The sequence below is a fragment of the Oppia nitens genome, unplaced genomic scaffold (assembly GCF_028296485.1).
Source record: "Oppia nitens isolate AA-2021 unplaced genomic scaffold, nextdenovo-longstitch-racon4-pilon3 scaffold13_pilon_pilon_pilon, whole genome shotgun sequence".
NCBI classification, from domain to species: domain Eukaryota; kingdom Metazoa; phylum Arthropoda; class Arachnida; order Sarcoptiformes; family Oppiidae; genus Oppia; species Oppia nitens.
Window position 1 is genome coordinate 228,684 of NW_026533192.1, and position 21,847 is coordinate 250,530.

The window sequence follows — 21,847 nt, forward strand, 5'->3', positions numbered from 1 at the left end:
ATAACCAATAAAAATTTCACAATGACGTTATCCTATTATTTTAACCTAGTAGACAATATTGTTAGTATAATATTTTATCATAAAAAACATTTCAACATTTAGGTAATTTTTAAAGTACATTTATTTATGTTATATAAAGTGATTATATACCGGTAGTATAGAGTATATAATACAAATTATATGTGATTGTACTGTAAATAATCAATAATGTGTGAGCATGTCATCAAAATTATTATTTTCACTCAAATACCTATAGATTTTGATAAATACTGTTAATAATTAAGTTATTAAACATTGAATCAATATTAAAATTATTAAAAGATTATTAATATAAGAATAATAGAAATGTTTTTAGATTTATTTTTTAAATTATAGAATATATACATTTTATAATATTACTAATATTTTTAAAAAATTAATTATATTAACTTAAAATATAATATTTAGAAGTTTACAAAAAATACTATTAAAATATGATACAATAATAATTATACGATTAAGTTATTATGATATAAGATGCACATTGTTTTTATAATTATAACTTATTAGCTATTTATTAACTAATTACTAATGAATTTTAATTTGAAATATTATTTATATTCTAAATTTATACATTTGTTGAGTTAGTTGATATAATTATCAGCAAATCTTTAAATAATAAAAATATTTAATAAGTATTAATATTCAAGTATTATTCATAATATTATTCATAATATTATTTATTATTTTTAAATAATTTTTGTTTAAATGTTGTTTTTTAAATTTACGTAAAGCAAAAGTAAGATACAAGTATCATACAGCTATTTAATTAATTTTAAAAATATATTTTTTGAAATTTTATAGTTAAAAATAACTGATAAAATTTTATATTATATTATTTGAATGTTAATAAAATATATTTAAAAGCTAAAATTATTAAATTATTAAACTTTATATATATAGTATTTTGTAATTTTTGCTTAGTTTTTATAAAAATAACTTAATGTTATTATTAACAAAGTGTGTAGGTTTGTTGAGAATCACTATAAGTTTTTTTTGAATTACAAATGATTTATTTTTAAATATAAAATTTTCTTAAAATTATTGATTTTTTTATATATTACGTCTATTTTAACTAATGTATAAATAATTACAACTTGACATCGTTAGAAATTAAATTTAAAAATTGAACTATAATTTAAGTATAAATCATTTTAGTTAAATAATCTTAGTCAAAATTTTATCCAGTTATTAACAATAAGTGTTATCGTGAAAAAATTTTTAATTAAAAATCTAACAAAATTATCAAATAAAATAGTTTCACATATTGTATACCTGTATAAAATACTGTAACTACAGTATAATAATATTTTAAGAAATTTATGAAACTGTAAATGGATTTTAAAAATATATTTTTAAAATTATAATTAAATTTATTTGTATGAATTTTGATTTAATAAAGATTTATTTTATATTGTAAATTATTATTATGAATAAAACATTTTTTATTTTCAAAAAATCAATCAGTCTATTATTAGTTTTAAAATGTATTTAAAAATTTATGTGTTTACTGAACCTTAATTAAAAATTATCGCCATCTATTATTATATGAATTTAATCTAATTTGTATAAATTTTGAACTTTTTTACTTAAAAATTTGTAACTTTTTGCGTTTAAAACTACTATAAAACAACAATTAAAGAAATAATAATTTATCAAAATCCATAGTAAAATAATACAAGTAATAGTCGATTAATAAATTTTTATAAATATTAGATTTTTTAATAAATACATATTAATCATAATTTAATTGTAATCGATTTATTATTTCTAACTAAAATGTTAGGATAATATTTTTAAAATATTTGGTATATTATTTTTTTTACACAATTATAAAAATGATATTTTTAACTTATAATAATTTTAGTCTAAATAATTGTTTATATTAAATATATAATATCTTCATTAAGTATTTAATTTAAAAAATAATTATATTCAAGTAACATTAATTTTAACTTGAATTTTATTAAATAACAAATTTAACAATACTTATTACATATTACACAACAACAAAAAAAACATTATTTTTACAATAAAATTGGTTAAACAAAAACATATTATCATTTATGTTTACCATTTGCCGCCTCCATATCCACCACTGCCTCCACCACCGTATTTGCTGCCCATATCTGAGTGATTAATATCCATATGTGATTGTTGTCCATGTCCCTGATCTACACCGTTATATGTTGCGTGTGCGGCATCAGCGTTGCCAACTCCCGGTTCATTGGATCGGATTTTAGCCGAGAAGCCCCCCTGTTTGCTGGCCCAGTAGTCGACAACACGCATACGGCCGTCGACATCGTGCAGACCATACGATCCCTGGACATTATTGTGAGCGTCTCCTTTTTCGCTCCGGTAGTTTTGGCCACCCTTGGCGTCTTTGATTTCATAGTTGAACATATAGTTTCCGTGATCGTCCTGTTGGCGTTTGCTCGTTGAAGAACCGCCGCCACCGCCACCATAGCTGCACATACAGTAACCGACAAATACGGTAACAAATAAAACAGTAACAATATTATCACAAAACATATTGGAAATAATTCAGATTATTTTAATAATAATAAATTTATTTTCACAAACACACTGAAAGTAAAAACTTTGTTTGATTTTTTTGGTACGATTTGTTAGTATTATTATATAACAAATGATTTTTTATTTGTGAACAAAATAGCTAACAAACACTTATTTATATAGTGATTATGAAAGCAGTTTACATTTCTGAAAAAAATAAAACAATCGGTAATTAAGTAATTATAGCTATTGATTAAATTTATTAATAATTTCAATATTTGTACAAAATTTTTATATATTTGTTAGACTTGTTTGTCAACTGTAGTCAATTAACAGTTAAGTATCGATAATGTCTTTAAAATTGAAAACTACTTTATGCTTTATTTTGCTTTTTGTTGTATAAATTGATCACTAATTTTATCACTAAATATTGTGAACTTTTAAGGAAATTATGATATTTAGAAAAAAACAATCAAATAATTTTCATTATTGTTATAAACAGATATTTGTTTAAATGAATTGTTTACTAAAATACATGCATAATATTTTTTAAAACTAAATCAAGCATAGATTACTATTATAATTTAAAATACTAATTATGTAACACATGTTGTGTTTTATCATTAGCTATAAAAAATATGTTTAAATATTTAGACACAAAACATATACAATATATTTATACTGAAAATCTAAAATAGTCACTAATTAACTAATTTCTGACATAATTTATTTTACCAGAAAAATTAAACTAATATATTTAAGTCGTTATCTATATTATTGTTTAATTTGTTTTAAGACTTTATTATTTTATTTATTATTTTTTATGCAAATTTATTTTTATTATAAAGTATTAAAACGTACACTAATAATATAAATTATTTAAAACTTATATTACATTATAGTAATTAAAATAAAGGCATACTAAAAATAAAAATTAATAATATTATTATAWATTGATTTTACAATTTTGAATTCTTGTTTGATTCATAAATACTTTTATTAATATTTAATTATTATAATATGTTATTAAAATACTACAAAATTATCTGATTAATAAGTAATCTATATAAACTGGTAAACTTTAACTTGAAGTTTAAATTTTATAATAAAATTACATTTTTAATCTTTAATAATTACATGATTATATCAATAAAAGTAAGATATATTTATTGTTTTTTAATATTGTAATATTATAATATTAATACGATTTATATTTACATATAATATTAATAAATGTGAGTAATGTAATCTGAACAATAAAAAATTACTTATTATATAAAATTATACAAATTTTAACAAATTTTGTAAAATTATTTTTAAACATTTAGTTTGATATCTACAAATAGATTAATAATTAACAGTAAGTGTTAAGTTTGATCATTGATAACAATTGAAGGTAATCAACAAAAACTATTAGATTATATTATATTTTTGTGTTTAATTAAATTATTTTTTATAATACTAGTCAACCAAACATAAAATATTATAACTAAATAAAAATCTAACAAAACAAACATATGTTGATAATTGTTGATATGTTGAAACAATAGTTGATAATTAATATAATTTTAAAATATTTATCATTTTAACGATTTTAGTGTCAGTATATAAATGTTTAGAAATATTTAGTTTAATTATATAGCATTTCATTAGTACTAATTTAATTAAATTACGTGACAAAATAGTTTACAAATGATATCAGTTATGATTAGTTATATTTTTTTGAAAACATTTAAAATGTTAAATATTTGACACATTGTGATTGATAAAGTTCAATTTATTTATTTTTTTATTACAATGTACAATTATTTTACAATTATATTTAACTTACAAGTTGTAATATAATGTATATTATAATAATAATAATAATAAAATACAAAATATATTAAAACATTACTTAATAATAATAATACCCAAAGTAGAGGAACATTAATCCAATAGTTATAATATAAAGTAAATTATTAAATATTTAGATTTTTTTTAATAAAAAGAATACAAATATGTTATAAACAATTAATTTGTACTTTTATAATATTTATAAATACATTATATAAAATTGATTAAATAAAAAATTATTTAAAAAAACAAAATGCAGATAAWATATATAAAAATTAAGATAAATAATTATTAAACACCACTCTTAGGCTTATTGTTTTCAACATTGATGATAATTTTGACGCCCTCTCCCTTATAGGCCGTATTGAAAGCGTCCAAAGTTTGTTCAAATGAAAACCGATGGGATATTAATGGTTTGAGATCCACTTTACCAGAGCTCACCAATGATATTGAAAGTGGAAAACTACATCAAAATAATTATATAAACAAAAAATTATCATTTATACTAATTTTATCAATAGTATCGTAATATATTGCAATTTTTTGGTAGTAAATATTACATATACTGTACATGTGTATACTTGTTTAAAATATTTATATGCAATTGATATCAAAAATATGCTTATTTCATACACTACTACTACTACTGCTATTACATACCAGTTTTTATATCTAAATGAGCCGAGAATGTTGACCTCCCTAATAGCCGCATCGGCAATCGGCAAACTAACATTACTGGGTCCGTGACCAACCAGGATAACAATGCCGCCGTGTTTGGTGGCCAACAGTGACAGACGTGAACTGGACGGCGCACCGCTGCACTCAATGGTAATGTCGGGCATCTGACCTAACGTTTCCTTTATTTCTTTGACAAGTTTTGTTTCTTCACTATCTTTTGTGATCAATACTGTATGATCAGCGCCGACACTTTGAGCCAATTTTAATCGTTTCTCATTAATGTCTATATATAAGAGATAATTTACAACAATTTAGTTTTATATTTTTATGTAATATTGTTTTAATATTTACATACCAGTGACAAGTATTTTGTCGGCTCCAAGTGCTTTAGCCACCATAATATTAAACAGTCCTATAGGGCCAGCACCTGTTACAAGTACCAATTTGCCAACAGTTACCTGGGCTCGTTTGCAGGCATACATGGCCACTGTGAGAGGCTCTATCATTGCCCCCTCTTCATCACTAATGTGATCAGGTAGTCTATTTTTATGGATAAGCAACACGATGTTAGTTATATTAATAATACATATCATCCATAATATAGGTTACGATAAGTACTCACTTGAATGTATAATCAGCCGGATGTATGAAATACTTGGTCAGAGTGCCCGAGTGCGGGGGTGTCGCGTGACACGAGATGTTTGTACAGAGATTATAGTTACCCTCTTTGCAGGTCGAGCACAATCGACAGGGAACAGCTGGTTCTGTACATACGCGGTCACCAACTTTGAAATCATGGACATCGGGACCTACGGCCACCACTTCGGCGCACGTTTCGTGTCCTAAGATAATTGGTTTATCCAATATAAAATTGCCGATCGACCCGTGTTTCCAATAGTGGACGTCTGAGCCGCAAATGCCCACACATTTGGTCCGAAGTAATACCTCTGCAATTGATATATTTCACAAAATAGTATTAAAACCAATGAAATTAATATTTTTTTTTTATTATTACTCTCAAGATTTATTATATTATTATATTTTGATTTTATTATTATTATTATAGCTAAATAGCGTTATTTATAAATAATTAACATAGTGTTAGAAATGTTTAATAAAATTTTCATAGTATTGTATAAATTATATATTATAAACTTTAATTTATATTTTACTAATAATTTTATAAACTAGAAATAATAATATATTAATCTATTGATAATTTATATTAATTAATGTTTTATGCTTTTATGCATTTTATATTAGTATATAATAGTTTGTATTGCTTTTTAGTAAATACTTTGTACAAAACATTTTAAACAATATTTTTCCTACAAATATACAGTAATATTGCATTTGTAATAAAACTAATAATTTGTGGTTGACTACTACTACTATTAGTTGTTTATGACAAAATAATTTGTTCATATATTTAGTGTACTAATTATAGATAATCAATTATTTCCTAATTACTAAAAATAATATTTTTAATATTAATAATAATTTACAAAACTAGTAAAAACTTGCACAACAAAAATAAATTGTATGTATTCAATATATGAATTATACAGTAAATGTTAATTTTTATTTAATGTTAATTTTTTTGTAAAATTAGTGAAATAGTTAAATATAATATTATTATAAAATGAAACGAGGATATTTAATTATTTTTAACACAACAATTATTAGGTCATGTTACCGGATATCATTTTATTAAATAATTAATTACAACAACAAAATTGAATTTAAATTAAATAAAAATTTTAAAAAAAAAATAATATTTATCTATAAATTAAAGAATTAATTTGATATTATTTACACTAAATTATTAACAAATACTGTATATATAAGTAGCAATTATTTAATACATTTCAAATATTTACTTACCATTGTTTGCCGGTTGTCTCGGCATTGGCCAGTCCTCAAGTCTCATGTCGTCCACTTTATGGAGGACTGCCGATAAGTTTTGCGCTGATTTTGTGGACATTATTTTGTCAACTTTAAACTAATTCAGCGATAGATTTAAGTTAAAAAATAATAATAAAAACAAAATATTTTAAAATCTAATCAAATATCTAATTACAATACTAGTATTTTCTGTATATATATACTAATATAGTACAAGTATTATAACCAATACTATAGTATTAAAAGTTTAGTTATAAAATTATTTTGATAAATGAAAACTTTGATTCAATATATTATTAAAATTACCGGTACTTATATACTCTGATTTTTTGTTGAATGTCAGTGTTTTTCTATCAAATATAAATCATTTTGTGTGAAAATATTTATTTTTTAAATATTGAGATAATAAACAAAATTAATTAATTAAATAATTTTGTTGTGATTATCATTATTCATGTGATTGTCGCTTAATATCGATAATTATATATCATTTTAAAAATTATAATCAAAATACACTTTTATCATATGATATCATCAGTTGTTTTAAGTGAGGGGACAGAGATTGTGGGGACAGACACACGAGACTCAGTATAATTCCCAATAAACTCTAATAATGTGTCGGAGTTTATAAAACTGATTATAAACAGTGTGTTTGTAAATGTATTGATATTGTGGAAAGCCTTCGGAAAGCCTCCTTCGAGGGCATAGTTATCCTTCACTAAACCTGCACTGGTATGTCAATCGTTGTACATTACAATTACATAGAAAAAATCAACATAAACAAATTAAGTTTTATTAATTTTTTAAAAACATGATCTACGTGACAACATTTTTATTACGTAAAACTAGTGTACAGGTCTTTTTTGTAATAAAATGTTTGTACTAATAAATTGAAAAATTATTAAGTAATTTATAAACAATTAAATTGTATTTAGTTTATTAATTTTATTTAAAAAAAATAAATAATTTTTAAAAAAATATTATTAATCACTTGTTTATATTGAATATAATTATTAGCAAAAATATTTCATAATTTATCTAACAGTATGTCGTAATTCTCAATGTAAATAAAGAGTAGACTGTTTTATAATTTTTATAAAATGTTTGAAAGATTTATTGTAATTGTTTGAACAATAAATAAACTATTTTTTATATTATTGTTATTTTGCACTTTTAATAATTATTGATTACAATCATTAATTTTTAATATTTAAATTTATATTTCATTCTCTTTGGAAATAATAATAATTTCATTAATAAACATTAATAATAATAATAATAATAATATGATAATTATCATTATTACAATCAACGTCAGTAGCGGTTTTTTATTAATAATTATCAATACAACACAAAATGTTATAGTATTTTAAATTTATATTATAATAATTTACATTTAAATTGCATTAAATTTATCAAATATTTACTGAATATATTAAGTTAAATAGATCTAATATCTTCTAAACAATATTTTGTATCTTAAAAATAATTTGATTTATATTAAATAAATCTATTTTTAGTTATTATCGATTTCAACTAAAATTAGTATTTAAATCGTAGAATTGATCAAAAAAATAATGCAATATTATTGTGAAATAAATTATTGCAAATAATGTTTACTTTTAAATAAAAATATATTTAAAATAATACACGGATTTGAACATTTGTTGTGAAATATATTTGATATATTACAAAAATATACATTAATAAAGTTATAAGTTATGATAACAATCATCAAAAATGTTTACAAAAAAATATTAATTCTGTATTTATAAACATATCATTGGCAATTAATTTAATAACAAATATTTTATATACAATATATCTTTTTATTTAGCAGTTTGGCATTGAAATTATAAATCCCAGTCACTAACTGGATTAAGAAATGTATTAATATTTTTTAAATTATTTAAATAATTTTTTTGTCATTAAATAACAGAATCGATAACTGAATTTTTAAAAATCAAATTAATTTTTTTACAAATATKCTATATTTATTTAATTAATTAAAAAAATTAGCAAAAAAGTAGATAATTGTTTCAAAATTAAAATATTTGTATATTTATAGTAATTATTAATTTGTATTTATCAAGTAATAAAAATAATGTTCACTAATGTTTACCTAAAACATTATAGTAAATCAGTGAAAAAAGTGTTCAATTTCAATGTTGTTAGACAATAGCATATTACATATAAATATAATAAATTATTATGTTTTAGTAATTTAATACTAATTACACAATATAATCAAATATATCTCTATTTATGCTCTAAACCTGCTATAACCATAAAATTTTATAAATTTAAATTGCATAAATATAATAGTACAAATTAAATGTGTAAGATAAGTTGATATAAATTAATAAGTTATTATAAAATATTTGCTATGTTATATAATATATATGTTAGGCATTTATCAAATATCTACCAGTGAAAGCACTAATGGCAATACCAACTCTTAACTAACATACAATTTACTGAATTTAATTTATACTAAATTTTAAAATTTTGTGTAATTTAATGTTACTTTATCTATATTTTAATAATAAGATTTTTCTCAGAACATAAATTTTAGATTATTTTGTTTAATTTATTGATTGCTTTTACTTTTAAAAACAATTTTCCGAATTGTTATAAATTGTTTGTTATTATTATTATTATCCCAACTGTTTCATAACAATTATAGTTATTAACTATTTGGTGACTAATTTTTTTTCTTTCAGTATCAATGAATCTTATAAATGTTTTTTACTATTTATTTAATACAACCACAAAATAATATACTATACTATAAATATATTTTGGTAATAATGTTTGGCTAAMATCCAGAAGTAAAGCATTTTTGAAATCTAAAGTTAATATCAAAATAGAGTTACCATTCATTTAAMTTATACTCTCTCTCTCTCTCTCTCTCTCTCTCTTTTTTATGTGTATGTRTGTAGACATCTGAGAGAGARCAGAGAGCTGAGGCATCCATAGAGATCATCATTCAGTCATTTAGACATTTTTAAAAAGACTTAAAAATAGATTTTTTAAACGGAAAAATTACTCATACTTTTTGAGGCAAATAAAAATGTTTTTTGAAATATCATTAGTTTGTTTTACGATAGAAATTCACGAAAAAACACATTCATAGGAAAAATGTTGTTTCAAAACAATTGTTATAATAAAACTAAGACTGAGAAAAGTGCAAATCATAAGTGAAACGTAAATATTTTTAAATATAATAAAAATTAGGTGTAAAAATATAAACTAAATTTAAACAATAATGACAATAACAGTGATATATTTATTTGTAATAATATATTCAATATTAATTCAATTGAACACTTGTGTTCAGCTCAGGGGTGTAACGCTAAGCGTATGTTAAAAAATTGCGACATTTTTAATATAAATGTTGAATATTAATGACAGTATCATCACTAATACAAATGTATGATATGTGTACAGAACTGGCCGTATGTGGACCGGTATCGAGACAAAGACGGACAGATAGCTTACGATGGGTTTGCCATTGAGGTCATAGACCGCATCTCAAAGAGTGCCGGCTTTGACTACGACCTCTACGAAGTACCCGATGGCAAGTATGGCGTCTACGACAATGAAACCGGTCGTTTCGATGGCCTTATTGGTGAACTGGTCGCTAATGTATGCCTTATTTTTTTAAACAAATCTTTACTAATGTTTTAACATTTAATATATTGTGTTTATAGAATATTTTAGTAAAATTTAATATTAATAGAAATGATAATAATTAATAAATATATTAATTTGGATATTTTTTCCATCATATCAAATATTTTATTAATTTTTTGCATTGTTTAATAATTAATTATATCGTAAAAAATTATGTAATTATGATTATTGCAAAACATAGTGTATATTTATATGACTCCGATAAGTCTATATTTTTTGTAACATTTCAAATAATTTAATTATATTTAATACATGCACTTTGCAAATTTACTACTAATTCATTATTTTATTATTTTTTCATTTAATAAATGTCTAATTGTAATAATATGTTAATTATTTAGATAAAAAAATTAACAATTTTTTAATTTTGTTACCTGTTAACCTTGTCTATGTTATAGCATGCTAGCTAGTTAAATTTACTTTAGTATTAATTATTTCACTAATAATATTTAATAATATCTATTATATTATTATTAATAATAATAGAAAAAACTAAACTCTATTATATATTTTTTATATAACTACATTCATTTGGGTATATTTTGTAATTTTAGAATTAAATATTTTATAATATTATTATATTTTAAAAGTACCGGTATATAAAAAGTTTATAACATACAGTTAAAGTACAATTATTTTTTAAGTTTAAGTAAATTGATATATTTTTATAACTATATACAGTATAATATTAATGTGTACAATATTATAAAAGACAAATTAGATATAAATTTATTGATCTTAGAAAAATAATTAACAAAAATATTACTTACATTAAATTATATGTAAAGAATATTATTATTCTTATTATAAAAATATTGCAAACAAACAATTTTTTTTAAAATTGTTTTCACTTAATATTGTGATATTAATATAATATTATAAGTTATCGATTATAACTGATGGTTGACTGTTTGTCGTAGAGTTAACTATAAAATGATTAAGATTTTTACCAAAAAAATATACTACTGTTTATTGTAATGAATATTTTACAGTATTTAAAAGCACAGGTATTAGAAATTCCTGTAAATTCAATGACCGGCTTAAACTGGATATCCCGATCCCATATAACTTGTTATATTTTTTAAAAAATACGGTATCATATAATATCAGTAAAATAAAATAAATGTACTTAATGTTACATTTAAATCATTTATTATCAAAATTTATATTTTAAATTATTTAAAAAAATAATTTTAATGATAGTTATAAAATAAAATGTAACATTCTTTTATTAATGTCATAATTAATTCAATCTATTTTAGTTATGCATAACTATTCAAACATTTACATTGGTATAAATCTATGTTTTTTATCTATAAGTGTGCTTTTAAAAATTAATTTTAAGTTAATTAATTTATGTTTTTATCAAAAACCCTTCATTAATACCTAAAGGGACAGTTAGTTTATACAGCATTAAGAATTTTGGTCATATTTTGGTGACACAATTAACAAAATTAATTAATTGACAAAAAAATCGGTGTCAAGTATATTATTTATATTCATTTTATTTAAGTTTTATTTTCATTGAATAATTTATCTTTTTTATTTATAGTATAAAAATATTTCAATTAAAATTTACTTTATATTAGAAATTTATTTTATTAAAAATATAATTTTTTGAATGCATTAAAAAATTAATAACAGTCTTTAGTTAAATAAAATAACTAAATTATATAATTAATATATTTTTAAAATTTAAATAATTTAAATGTGTTAGTAATCTATGTTTGACTGAAATCATGCGATAACTCGTCAGATAATAATCCGATTCTTGAACTCACTCTCTATGAGCTGATATGACTGGTAGACAGTCAGGTATTCCCTAATATTAGTAAATGATAAATGATTTACATGTGTAATGCATGTGTCATAAAAATTATAATTTCCATAAAAAAATTGCAGATTAAAAGTCAAACTCACTGTCACACAACTTTTACTTATACATAAAAAAATGATATCTTATACTAACTTAAGTAATTAAATAATTTGATAAAATAAATATAATTTTCTTACAAAAATATGACATAATAGATATAAATTAAAATAAACTACATGTACATTTAATTAAATAATAATTTTTTGAATTATTAAATTGGCAACATTTACGTTAGTTAGTTTAATATTCAAATTATTTATTATAAAATTAAGAAAAATAGATTACATTCAAAGATGAACTATAGATAATGCATTTATTTAATCAATGATAAGTTGTCAAAGTTATTGATTGTCAATTATACAGTATTTATTTCATTTTGTATAAGTATCAGTATAGTAATTTTTATAATAGTTAATACTATAAAAATGTATAATTGTGTTTCTCAATGTTTACTGTAAATATTAAAAAAAAATTATCTTGATATTTTATTTTTTTACACAATAATAAGAATTATTGTCATAATAATAAAATTTATACAAGCTTAATTTATTATTTTTATAGTTAATTTTTTATGTATTAAAAATATTTGAATGTACAATTATATTATGATAAAAAAATTATACAAATTTCGTTATGCTTATCAATATAAATAAAAAAATTAATATATTTATAACACAATAAATAAAAACATGTATGAAAAGTTAAATATCTTAATTTTAAAATTACTATTAGTTTATAAATATTTCATACAAAATAAGTAATACATGTACTTTAATTAACAAATATTTATAAATATCCATAAATATAATACTTTTTGTCAATTTTGTCAGATATTTCACTTTTACTGTATTTATTACCCTTCAAATACCTGTTGACCTATTTATAGGTCAATCATTTTAACCATTTGTTGTATCTCTATATAAATGATTTGACCATTCATTTCAAGTATAGATATGTTTGTTCTTAACGACTGCTTATTATTGAACTAAAATTATTAAAACAAAAAAATTATATTAAAAATAAAATGTTAGTCTTTAAAATGCAATTATCTTTCAATTTATAACTTTAGTAGTGCTCAGTATAAAATGTCAACTAATCTATACTACTATATAATTTGGAAATGTTTATATATTTATATATATCTTGGTCACACTTTTGCGCGTTACAACAATTAAAAATGATTTAAATTAAAATAACGGTTAAATAAAAAGTATTGTTAATTAAACAGTTAGTTTTTTAATTTTATTTATTGTTGCACGTGTAAAGAAAAAAAAACATTTAAATTATATTATTAAACGCGAAATTTAAATAATAAATTTGTTTTTAGATTGCTTTTTGTTTTTATAATTTAAAACCAGAAAATTAAGTCACATGATTATTACCGGGAAACTAACTAGTATTTTATATAATTTATTATATGGCAAATATTATCATAAATATTTTTAGTAATATTTTTCCTAAAACAAAATATTACATTTTTGTATTATAATTTTTAAATAACAATAGTATAAATTATATTTTACTGTATCTATTAATTCTCATAATTTTTTTTTTCATTTGCAATTCAAATAGTATATATAAATTATATAATATTATTAAAGTTTTTAACTTTCAAATTAAATATTTTTGCATTTAAAAAAACTATGGTACAATTATTGTACATTTCCATCCATAGCTAACATAAAAGCCATAATTAATGTATTGGATATATTTATATAAAAATTAAACTAATTGAATGACATCTAATGAAAAATTAACTAATTATTTTTTTTTTAAAAGTTTATTTTAATTAAAAAAGTTTTTCAATTAAATAATTATTTTTGATTTATAGAGAGCCGACTTTGCAGTGGCCGACCTGACCATTAACGATGAGAGGCGCGCTTTCGTCAACTTTACCGAACCATTTATGACGACAAGTTTGGCCGCTATTGTCCACCGCAAACACGCCGATCACATCCTCTCATTCGTCGATCTGTATCATCAGTCTGAGGTCAAGTACGGTGTAATAGATAATTCGGCCACTGCTCTGTTTTTTCATAATTCACGGGACGATATACTTCGYAAAATGTATGTCCAAATGACACAACACCCGTTCGGCTTTGTGGCCACAAAAGAGGAGGGACTAAAAATGGTTAACGAGAGTAACTATGCGCTCATTACGGAATCGGTTACTCTGGAGTACTTGTCTAACATACAGTGCGATTTGGTGATCGTCAACGATACTAACAGTGACTTTCGTGACTTTCAGCGCCACTACGCCATAGGTCTTCGCCGGGGATCACAGTATTTGAATGCATTTAACTTTGCCATCGATGAGCTCAAGAATAGCGGAGAATTGGATCAAATTAGAGATAGTTATTGGGTTAATGAATGTGTGGAACAAACAGAAGAGTATGAAATAAACGGAACATCCAATCGGTTGACACGTGTTGGCCAAGTGTTGATACTTTTGATGACATTAGTGATGACATTATTTATTATTTAAAGTGATTTTATTTTAAATTTATTAGTTATTAAGTTATAGTGTTTTACCTATTATTATTATCATCATTTTTTGTACATAATTTTTTATATAATTAACTTAATGCCAAATACAATGACAAATTCAATTGTATAAAATATATTATTTAAATCATACTCTTTGTAATAACTAATGTTTAAGACATTTGTATAATTTTTATTACATCTTAATTCTTTAGATTTTAGATATTTATATAATATTATAAATTATAATAATTTATAATTTATAATATGACTTCAAATGCTAATATTTGTTTAAGTATTAAATATCAGTATTTGCTTAAAGTTTTTCATATCTATTATAAATATATGAGACTCAAATAATATGATAATTTATTATATACTAATTAAATCGTATTATTTATTACATAATTACGGAATTGAGTGTCAAAATTCTAGTCCAAAATAAATAAAATAAAATTTTTAAATATTTATAATATGTATAATCAAAATCAAAAATAAATAAACTTTAACTTTAGTATTAATATAAGAATTTTGTAAAATTGAATGTTGAATATTAACTAATTAAAAAAAAAATTAAATTAAATATMTAATTCACTAAAATTAAAAGAAAAATAGTTTAAATAATTATATTGTTAAAAATTATGCTATTTAAACATTGTGATTATTTAATATTCACTGATAAATGTTGATACTACAATATTGGTAAGTGCTATAGAAAATAATTACCGTAAAATCGTGTTTTCCCCCATATGGAATTTTTTTTAAATGAAAAATAACATTTTCATACGGTAAATAACTTTACCACCACTGATAATAATTACCGGTAAACAATAAATTATTATACAAAATAAAAAACAATATTTTTCATATGGTACAAAATTCGCATTATACATTTAGACATTTCCATGTGGGAGAAAAAACATGATTTTACGGTAAATTATGTTTAAAAAATATTGTATACACAATGAATTAAAATATTTTAAATTTTATATAATATATAATATCTTTGTGTTAAATATGTATTTGAATGCTAATTAATTAATGATGTGTTAGTTCGATAAACACCACTGAATATGTTATAATTATGCTAATTGTGGTCCAAATCAATGTTAATCTAATGTTAAACAATGAACACGCGTTCAATTCAATGCAATGTGATTTCAAATAATTCATAACTAATGACAGGTATGGTATGCAGTCCTTAGGTATTTGTCTATTACTTTTGGTTACCACATATGCCAGTGAATTGTAGGTCTGTTGCGATTTTGTGGCCACATTTGATCCACAAATTGTTAACAACAAAAAGCTTATAACCATTATAGACAATCTATGGCATGACATGACTAGATCAGACCAATTACCTAATAAATTAACAATTTTAGTAAATAAATAAATTACATCAAAAAGTCGTATACCGGCGGCGCCTGGGTTTATGGTATATAATATCAAATGAAATATATATTCACACGACTGGTATATGATATTTGCATACAATATAAGCAACGGCTTAGACATGATTGACGTCAATTGGACGGTATGTTCACTAATATTGTAGTGAATTGTCTGAATTTCCAATATATTCTGTGCATTCAATCGGAATTCAGTAGACATTATATATCGACTGAGTTCAGCAAACATTTGGCCAATTATCTGACAATTGAGAGCACAGTAGACAGGTATGAGTGTTAATGGCAACTGAAGGAATAGATAAAATCCAATTCTTATAATTATATCAACAAACAGTCTAATATTGGTCACAGTATAGTCAGTCCGACGCAAATAAACTAATATATAGTGTTCCTTAAAATACCAGATCTTTATCGCATCCGATACTAAATATATGAGAAATGTTAGAAAACAATAGATTATTAATAATTTGGATTTCATGGCAAATAGTTTTCTCATTTTTGTCACATTGATTAGCGACAAATCGTTTAATTGAAAATCAAATTTGATTAAATATAATAATATTATGCAACTCTCAATAACTGTAGATATGATTATTTTCAAATTAGTACTCATATAACCCGGATTACGAGATAATAAAGATAACTGTATGCAATCAAAAGCAATTACATTTAGGATAATACATATTCTCATAAAATAACTGATAATTTGTAACATTAAACTATTATTATAACTAACGGTTCTAAAGCCTAAAATTCTCATAAATAAATTTAATGATTTCATTTTCAAGTTAAATAAAATGTAAAATTTCTTATATGAACTGTAGTTTATGTACTATAATAATAACTTTTATGATCTCTGATATTTAAGATATCAAATGTAAAAATGTATAAACATTTAAGTAATATAAAACTAAATATTTATTTAATATGAAATTGATTTAAATTTTAATAAATGTATATTTTGTAATAATGGTTTGCAATCTAATTAAATACCATTAGCAGTAAATACTATATTGTATTTTACAATATAACTAAATGTAATAAAATATTGATCATAAAATAAACATTTTTATTTACTTACATTTTAGTAGTTAATCAATAATTATTGATTTTTTTTGAAAGCAAACAAAACTTTAATAATTTTATATTAAATTTATTTAAATATTATTGTAAAGATTTTATACTAATCTAAACACAAAACTACAAAAATATTCTAAAGTACTGTAAATTAAATTACCGATAATATTCAATATATTTTAAAATAACATAAATTACAATACAGTATTAATTACCGGTAATTAGTAAATATAATTTGTTTAACATAGAAATATATCTATAAAATGCTTTATTTACCGGTAATGTAGACTCAAATTAACTGTTCCCTTACCAGAGGTGAATCATCAATGATATGACGATATTTTTGGTAAACTTCATCCAATGTGTGGACCCGTTTGACAAACTTAATCATTTCCATCACTTCATTACACAATTTTGTTTCGTCGGGCAATTCGGTCTCCATTTTTCTGCCTCTCCAGCAGTTCCACAATATTGAGTGCAACTCTGAAACATCTTTGCGAAGTCCTCTTTCGATATCACGATCGGAGAACTTGTTCCACACGTAACGACCGGCATTACTTACGTGACTCAGACCAAAGTCAATCCATTTGGCCACCAGATCGTTGTTCTCGTGAAATATCAATACATTTCCCAAATGAATGTCGCCGTGAAATATGCCGTTGTCGTGAAGATACTTCAGACCTATAAGTAAATAACAAACAAAATAARTAAATTAATATTTACTTAAACTAAAGTAATAATAATAAGTCAATGATGAATGAAAACCTACCTTTAAATGAATCGCGGGTCAGTTTAATCCGATGGTATGGCTTTAGTTTACCGGCGTTTTGATTCATATAATTCATTAGTGAACTTCCGTCCGCGTAATCCATGATTAGGTATATCCTATCGTATTGTAAATAATGAGCGTTAGGGTCGTGTAAATAATATTGAGACCTACACTCACCCATATTGATGGTCATACGGATGGAGCATATATTGGGATGATTGGCATAAGTCATGATAAACTTTTCCATTTCGTAGGCCTCGCGCTTCTCACGGATATAGTCCTCATCAATGAAAACGGAGGTTATAGACGGCGCCTGAAGGAAGTCAACAAACTTAACGGCAAATTGATTCAAATTTTTCGTGTCTTTCAACTTCCGGCGGTTTCTTTTGTCTCTTTCGACATTTGACTAATTAATGCAAACAAAAATATACCGATTAGTTAATAGTTAAAAATGTGAATTTTGTAATTACCTGATTGCCATAATATCCGCGATAGACTGATCCAAAAAATCCTGCTCCAAGTATACCATTCGGATAGTCAATAATAAAGCCGAGTTCGTCCAGAACTTTGAGATCCTGTTCGATGTTCATTGAATGTCCACTTTCGCCCAGTTCTACCCGTTCGTACTGGTGTTCCATTGGATCCCATTGTGGTGACTGTGGACGGGATGGGGTGGGACTCATGGAAAACATAGTCATTTCATAACCCTTGTCAGGGATATCGGCTGTCAAATCACTACTGCCTAGTCTTTCAACGGCTGTCTGAGCCGGTATTGATTGAGCAGTACTGTCATAACTGGTCACCGATGCCAATCGTGATCGGATGGAATCGCGACGAAAGCTATGGGATCTTGAAGGTGATGGCGGATATTTTTCAGCCATTTGACAGCTCACTAATTATTTTTTAATTTTATTTAAAAATAATTATTTCTTAATAAAATTTTTAAATCGTCAAATTTAAAGCGTTACTGTATATTAACTTTAATTAATGCAAACAAATTTCATAACCGATAAATGTACACTAAGTTTATATTGTATAATGTACTGTATATATAGGAAAAATATCTAATGATGTGTTAATTCAATATATATGACTGAATATGTTATAATTATGCTAATTGTGGTCCAAATCAATGTTAATCTAATGTTAAACAATGAACACGCGTTCAATTCAATGCAATGTGATTTCAAATAATTCATAAGTAATGACAGGTATGGTATGCAATCTTTAGGTATTTGTTCACTACTTTTGGTCACCACATATGTCAGAGAATCGTATGTTTGTCGTGATTTTGTGGCCACATTTGACCCACAGATTGTGATCAACAAAAAACTTATAAACATTGCCGAAAATCTATGACATGATATCAGTAGATCAAACCAATTACCTAAAGTAAAAAACAATAAATTTTGTAAAAACCTACTAAAATACATACCGGCGTCAACTGGGTTTATGGCAAATGTTATCAAATGAAATATATATTCACACGATTGGTATATGATATTTGCATACAATATAAGCAACGGCTTAGACATAATTGAAGTCAATTGGACCGTATGTTCACTAATATTATAATGAATAGTCTGTACACTCAATATCTTTGGTACTGTCAATCGGAACTCATTAGACATTATATGACAATTAAGTTGAATAAACATTTGACTAATTATCTGACAATTGAGGGCACAGTAGACAGGTATCAGTATTAGTGGCAATTGAAGGAATAGTAGAAATGCCAATAGTGTTAACATTTCAAATAAAATTTTTATAAAATTAGTTTCGTTATAATATGTCTTTTTCAAGTTAATCACTATATAGTATTCATTAAAATATAATTGTTGGATTATACATAACAAAAAATCAACAAGTACATTTAGTAAACAATATATAAGCCACAAATGAGACCGCCAGTCAAACTTTTTTGTAATCTCAGAAACATTGATTGATTTTATTGACAATTTATTTATCTGGTAATTAAATTTGATTAAATATATCAACGATACACTAGTTTCCAATGTTGTACATAAAATATACTTCAAATTTTTGCTCATATATTCACTTTTATACGATATTTTAGATAATTGACAAAAATTCAAGTAAATTGTATAAATAACTATAAAAAATCTCATAAAATAAACAAGCATATTTAGTAATATTGATCTATTATTACAACTTTTGACTCTATAGCCTAGACATCGCATAAATATAATTAATGATTTCATTGTGTAATTTGATAATTATGATCAAAAATTACAAAACAATTTTGAAACAAATTACAGCTAATAGTTATTTAATATACAATATATTTATTAAACATTTTCAATAATTCAAATTTTTACTTTAATTTATGTATTAAATTCATATACAGTATTTAATTAAATAACAACATTTACAATCTAATTAAATACTATATTGCAAAACAATAAAGCAGAATAAACAATATTGCAAAATATTTAATATAAATAATAATAATAAATGTCAAAAAACATTTCAATTAATTTTTTAGTTTAATCAATACCTATTGATTAATTTTTTTGTAAGCAAACAAATCTCAATTTTATAATTAAATAAATTTTTTAACGATTGAATCGCAAAATATTTGAATGTGAAGACAACTGAGACTTTTATGTCGAGGACAGTGACAAACAAATACATTAAATGAGATCAACTGACCTATTGATCGGACACACAAATGGTTTGGACAGACAAGTGATTTGACTGGAGTCGGAATCACATCATTAATGGGCGCCATAGCCATCCATTCTTGTGGTTCAATATAGAGTTTATTGCAATATTGGTCACCATTTTGGTCAACATCGGCGGTCGTCACATTGTTTTCAATCACATGAGTCTCATTGAATAAGTGTTTACCACATCCGATACAATGGTATTGTTTGCCCATCGATATAGTGAACAGATTTTCGACATAATTTCTGCGTTCAAAGTATTTCAATATAAATTTGTGTCCAATCGATGGCATATAAGATGTCAATATATGTCGTCTAAACTTCTTGTAGTTGGCRTCCAATCGAAGATTCATCTGTTCGTAGAGTTTCAGTTGATTAACAAATCCCGGATTCGGGTTAACCGACGATCGTCTTGATTTGACCAATTGATACGCCCGTTCATATGTCCAGCCATTAGTAGCCATCAAATATGCCGTCACTACTGTCGGACCGCGCGATACACCGGCCCTACAGTGAACCAAAACATTGTCACCTCTGGCTATAGTATTGGCAATCTTACGGCGCGTGTCCTCGAAATATGTCAACAGATCGGCCCATTCGGTGTCATTGACATCGACCACAAAGTACTCGATGCCATCCATTTGGTGATCGGAAACGTATCTGAAATCGCAAACAGTTATCACTAGTCGGATGTGATTGTCGGTCAACAGTTGCCGATCAGTGGCCGCAATATAATTGCCGACAAATAGTTTGTCATCGATTTGATTCATCTTTTAGTTCATTCAATAATACAAATCATTTATAACTGTTTTAGTCGTCAATCAATAGACTCTCTAATAATTAACTCTTCAATCAATCAATTGGTTTGACTATCGAT

General features: G+C 23.6%; 5 protein-coding genes across 6 annotated transcripts; 1 reads left to right on the top strand and 4 right to left on the bottom strand.

Moving 5' to 3' along the window:
* Positions 1 to 2,109: 2,109 nt before the first annotated feature.
* Positions 2,110 to 2,571, bottom strand: LOC128959263 (adult-specific rigid cuticular protein 15.7-like). Its single transcript, XM_054305205.1, has one exon. It carries the CDS (start codon positions 2,569 to 2,571, stop codon positions 2,110 to 2,112), a length of 462 nt encoding a protein of 153 aa, XP_054161180.1.
* Positions 2,572 to 4,648: 2,077 nt separating this feature from the next.
* Positions 4,649 to 7,297, bottom strand: LOC128958371 (sorbitol dehydrogenase-like). Of its 2 annotated transcripts, XM_054304228.1 has the most exons (6): positions 7,279 to 7,297; positions 6,952 to 7,069; positions 5,690 to 6,014; positions 5,423 to 5,607; positions 5,050 to 5,350; positions 4,649 to 4,852 (listed from the first exon to the last, which is right to left on the bottom strand). In XM_054304228.1, the coding sequence occupies exons 2-6, from the start codon at positions 7,049 to 7,051 to the stop codon at positions 4,681 to 4,683; spliced, it is 1,083 nt and encodes a 360-aa protein (XP_054160203.1). In that variant the 5' UTR covers positions 7,052 to 7,069; positions 7,279 to 7,297; the 3' UTR covers positions 4,649 to 4,680. The 2 variants fall into 2 exon arrangements, with proteins under 2 accessions (XP_054160203.1, XP_054160195.1); XM_054304220.1 differs by lacking the exon at positions 7,279 to 7,297 and having other exon boundaries at positions 6,952 to 7,253.
* Positions 7,298 to 7,783: 486 nt separating this feature from the next.
* On the top strand, positions 7,784 to 15,029 carry LOC128959274 (glutamate receptor ionotropic, kainate glr-3-like). Its single transcript, XM_054305216.1, has 4 exons — positions 7,784 to 7,828; positions 10,313 to 10,333; positions 10,423 to 10,620; positions 14,376 to 15,029. The coding sequence occupies exons 1-4, from the start codon at positions 7,784 to 7,786 to the stop codon at positions 15,027 to 15,029; spliced, it is 918 nt and encodes a 305-aa protein (XP_054161191.1).
* A 2,742-nt stretch (positions 15,030 to 17,771) lies between these two features.
* Positions 17,772 to 19,182, bottom strand: LOC128958306 (uncharacterized). The gene is made up of 3 exons (XM_054304138.1): positions 18,754 to 19,182; positions 18,284 to 18,689; positions 17,772 to 18,195 (listed from the first exon to the last, which is right to left on the bottom strand). The coding sequence occupies exons 1-3, from the start codon at positions 19,162 to 19,164 to the stop codon at positions 17,804 to 17,806; spliced, it is 1,209 nt and encodes a 402-aa protein (XP_054160113.1). The 5' UTR covers positions 19,165 to 19,182; the 3' UTR covers positions 17,772 to 17,803.
* A 1,664-nt stretch (positions 19,183 to 20,846) lies between these two features.
* LOC128959284 (dual specificity protein phosphatase 12-like) lies at positions 20,847 to 21,847 on the bottom strand. Its single transcript, XM_054305226.1, has one exon. It carries the CDS (start codon positions 21,738 to 21,740, stop codon positions 20,847 to 20,849), a length of 894 nt encoding a protein of 297 aa, XP_054161201.1. The 5' UTR covers positions 21,741 to 21,847.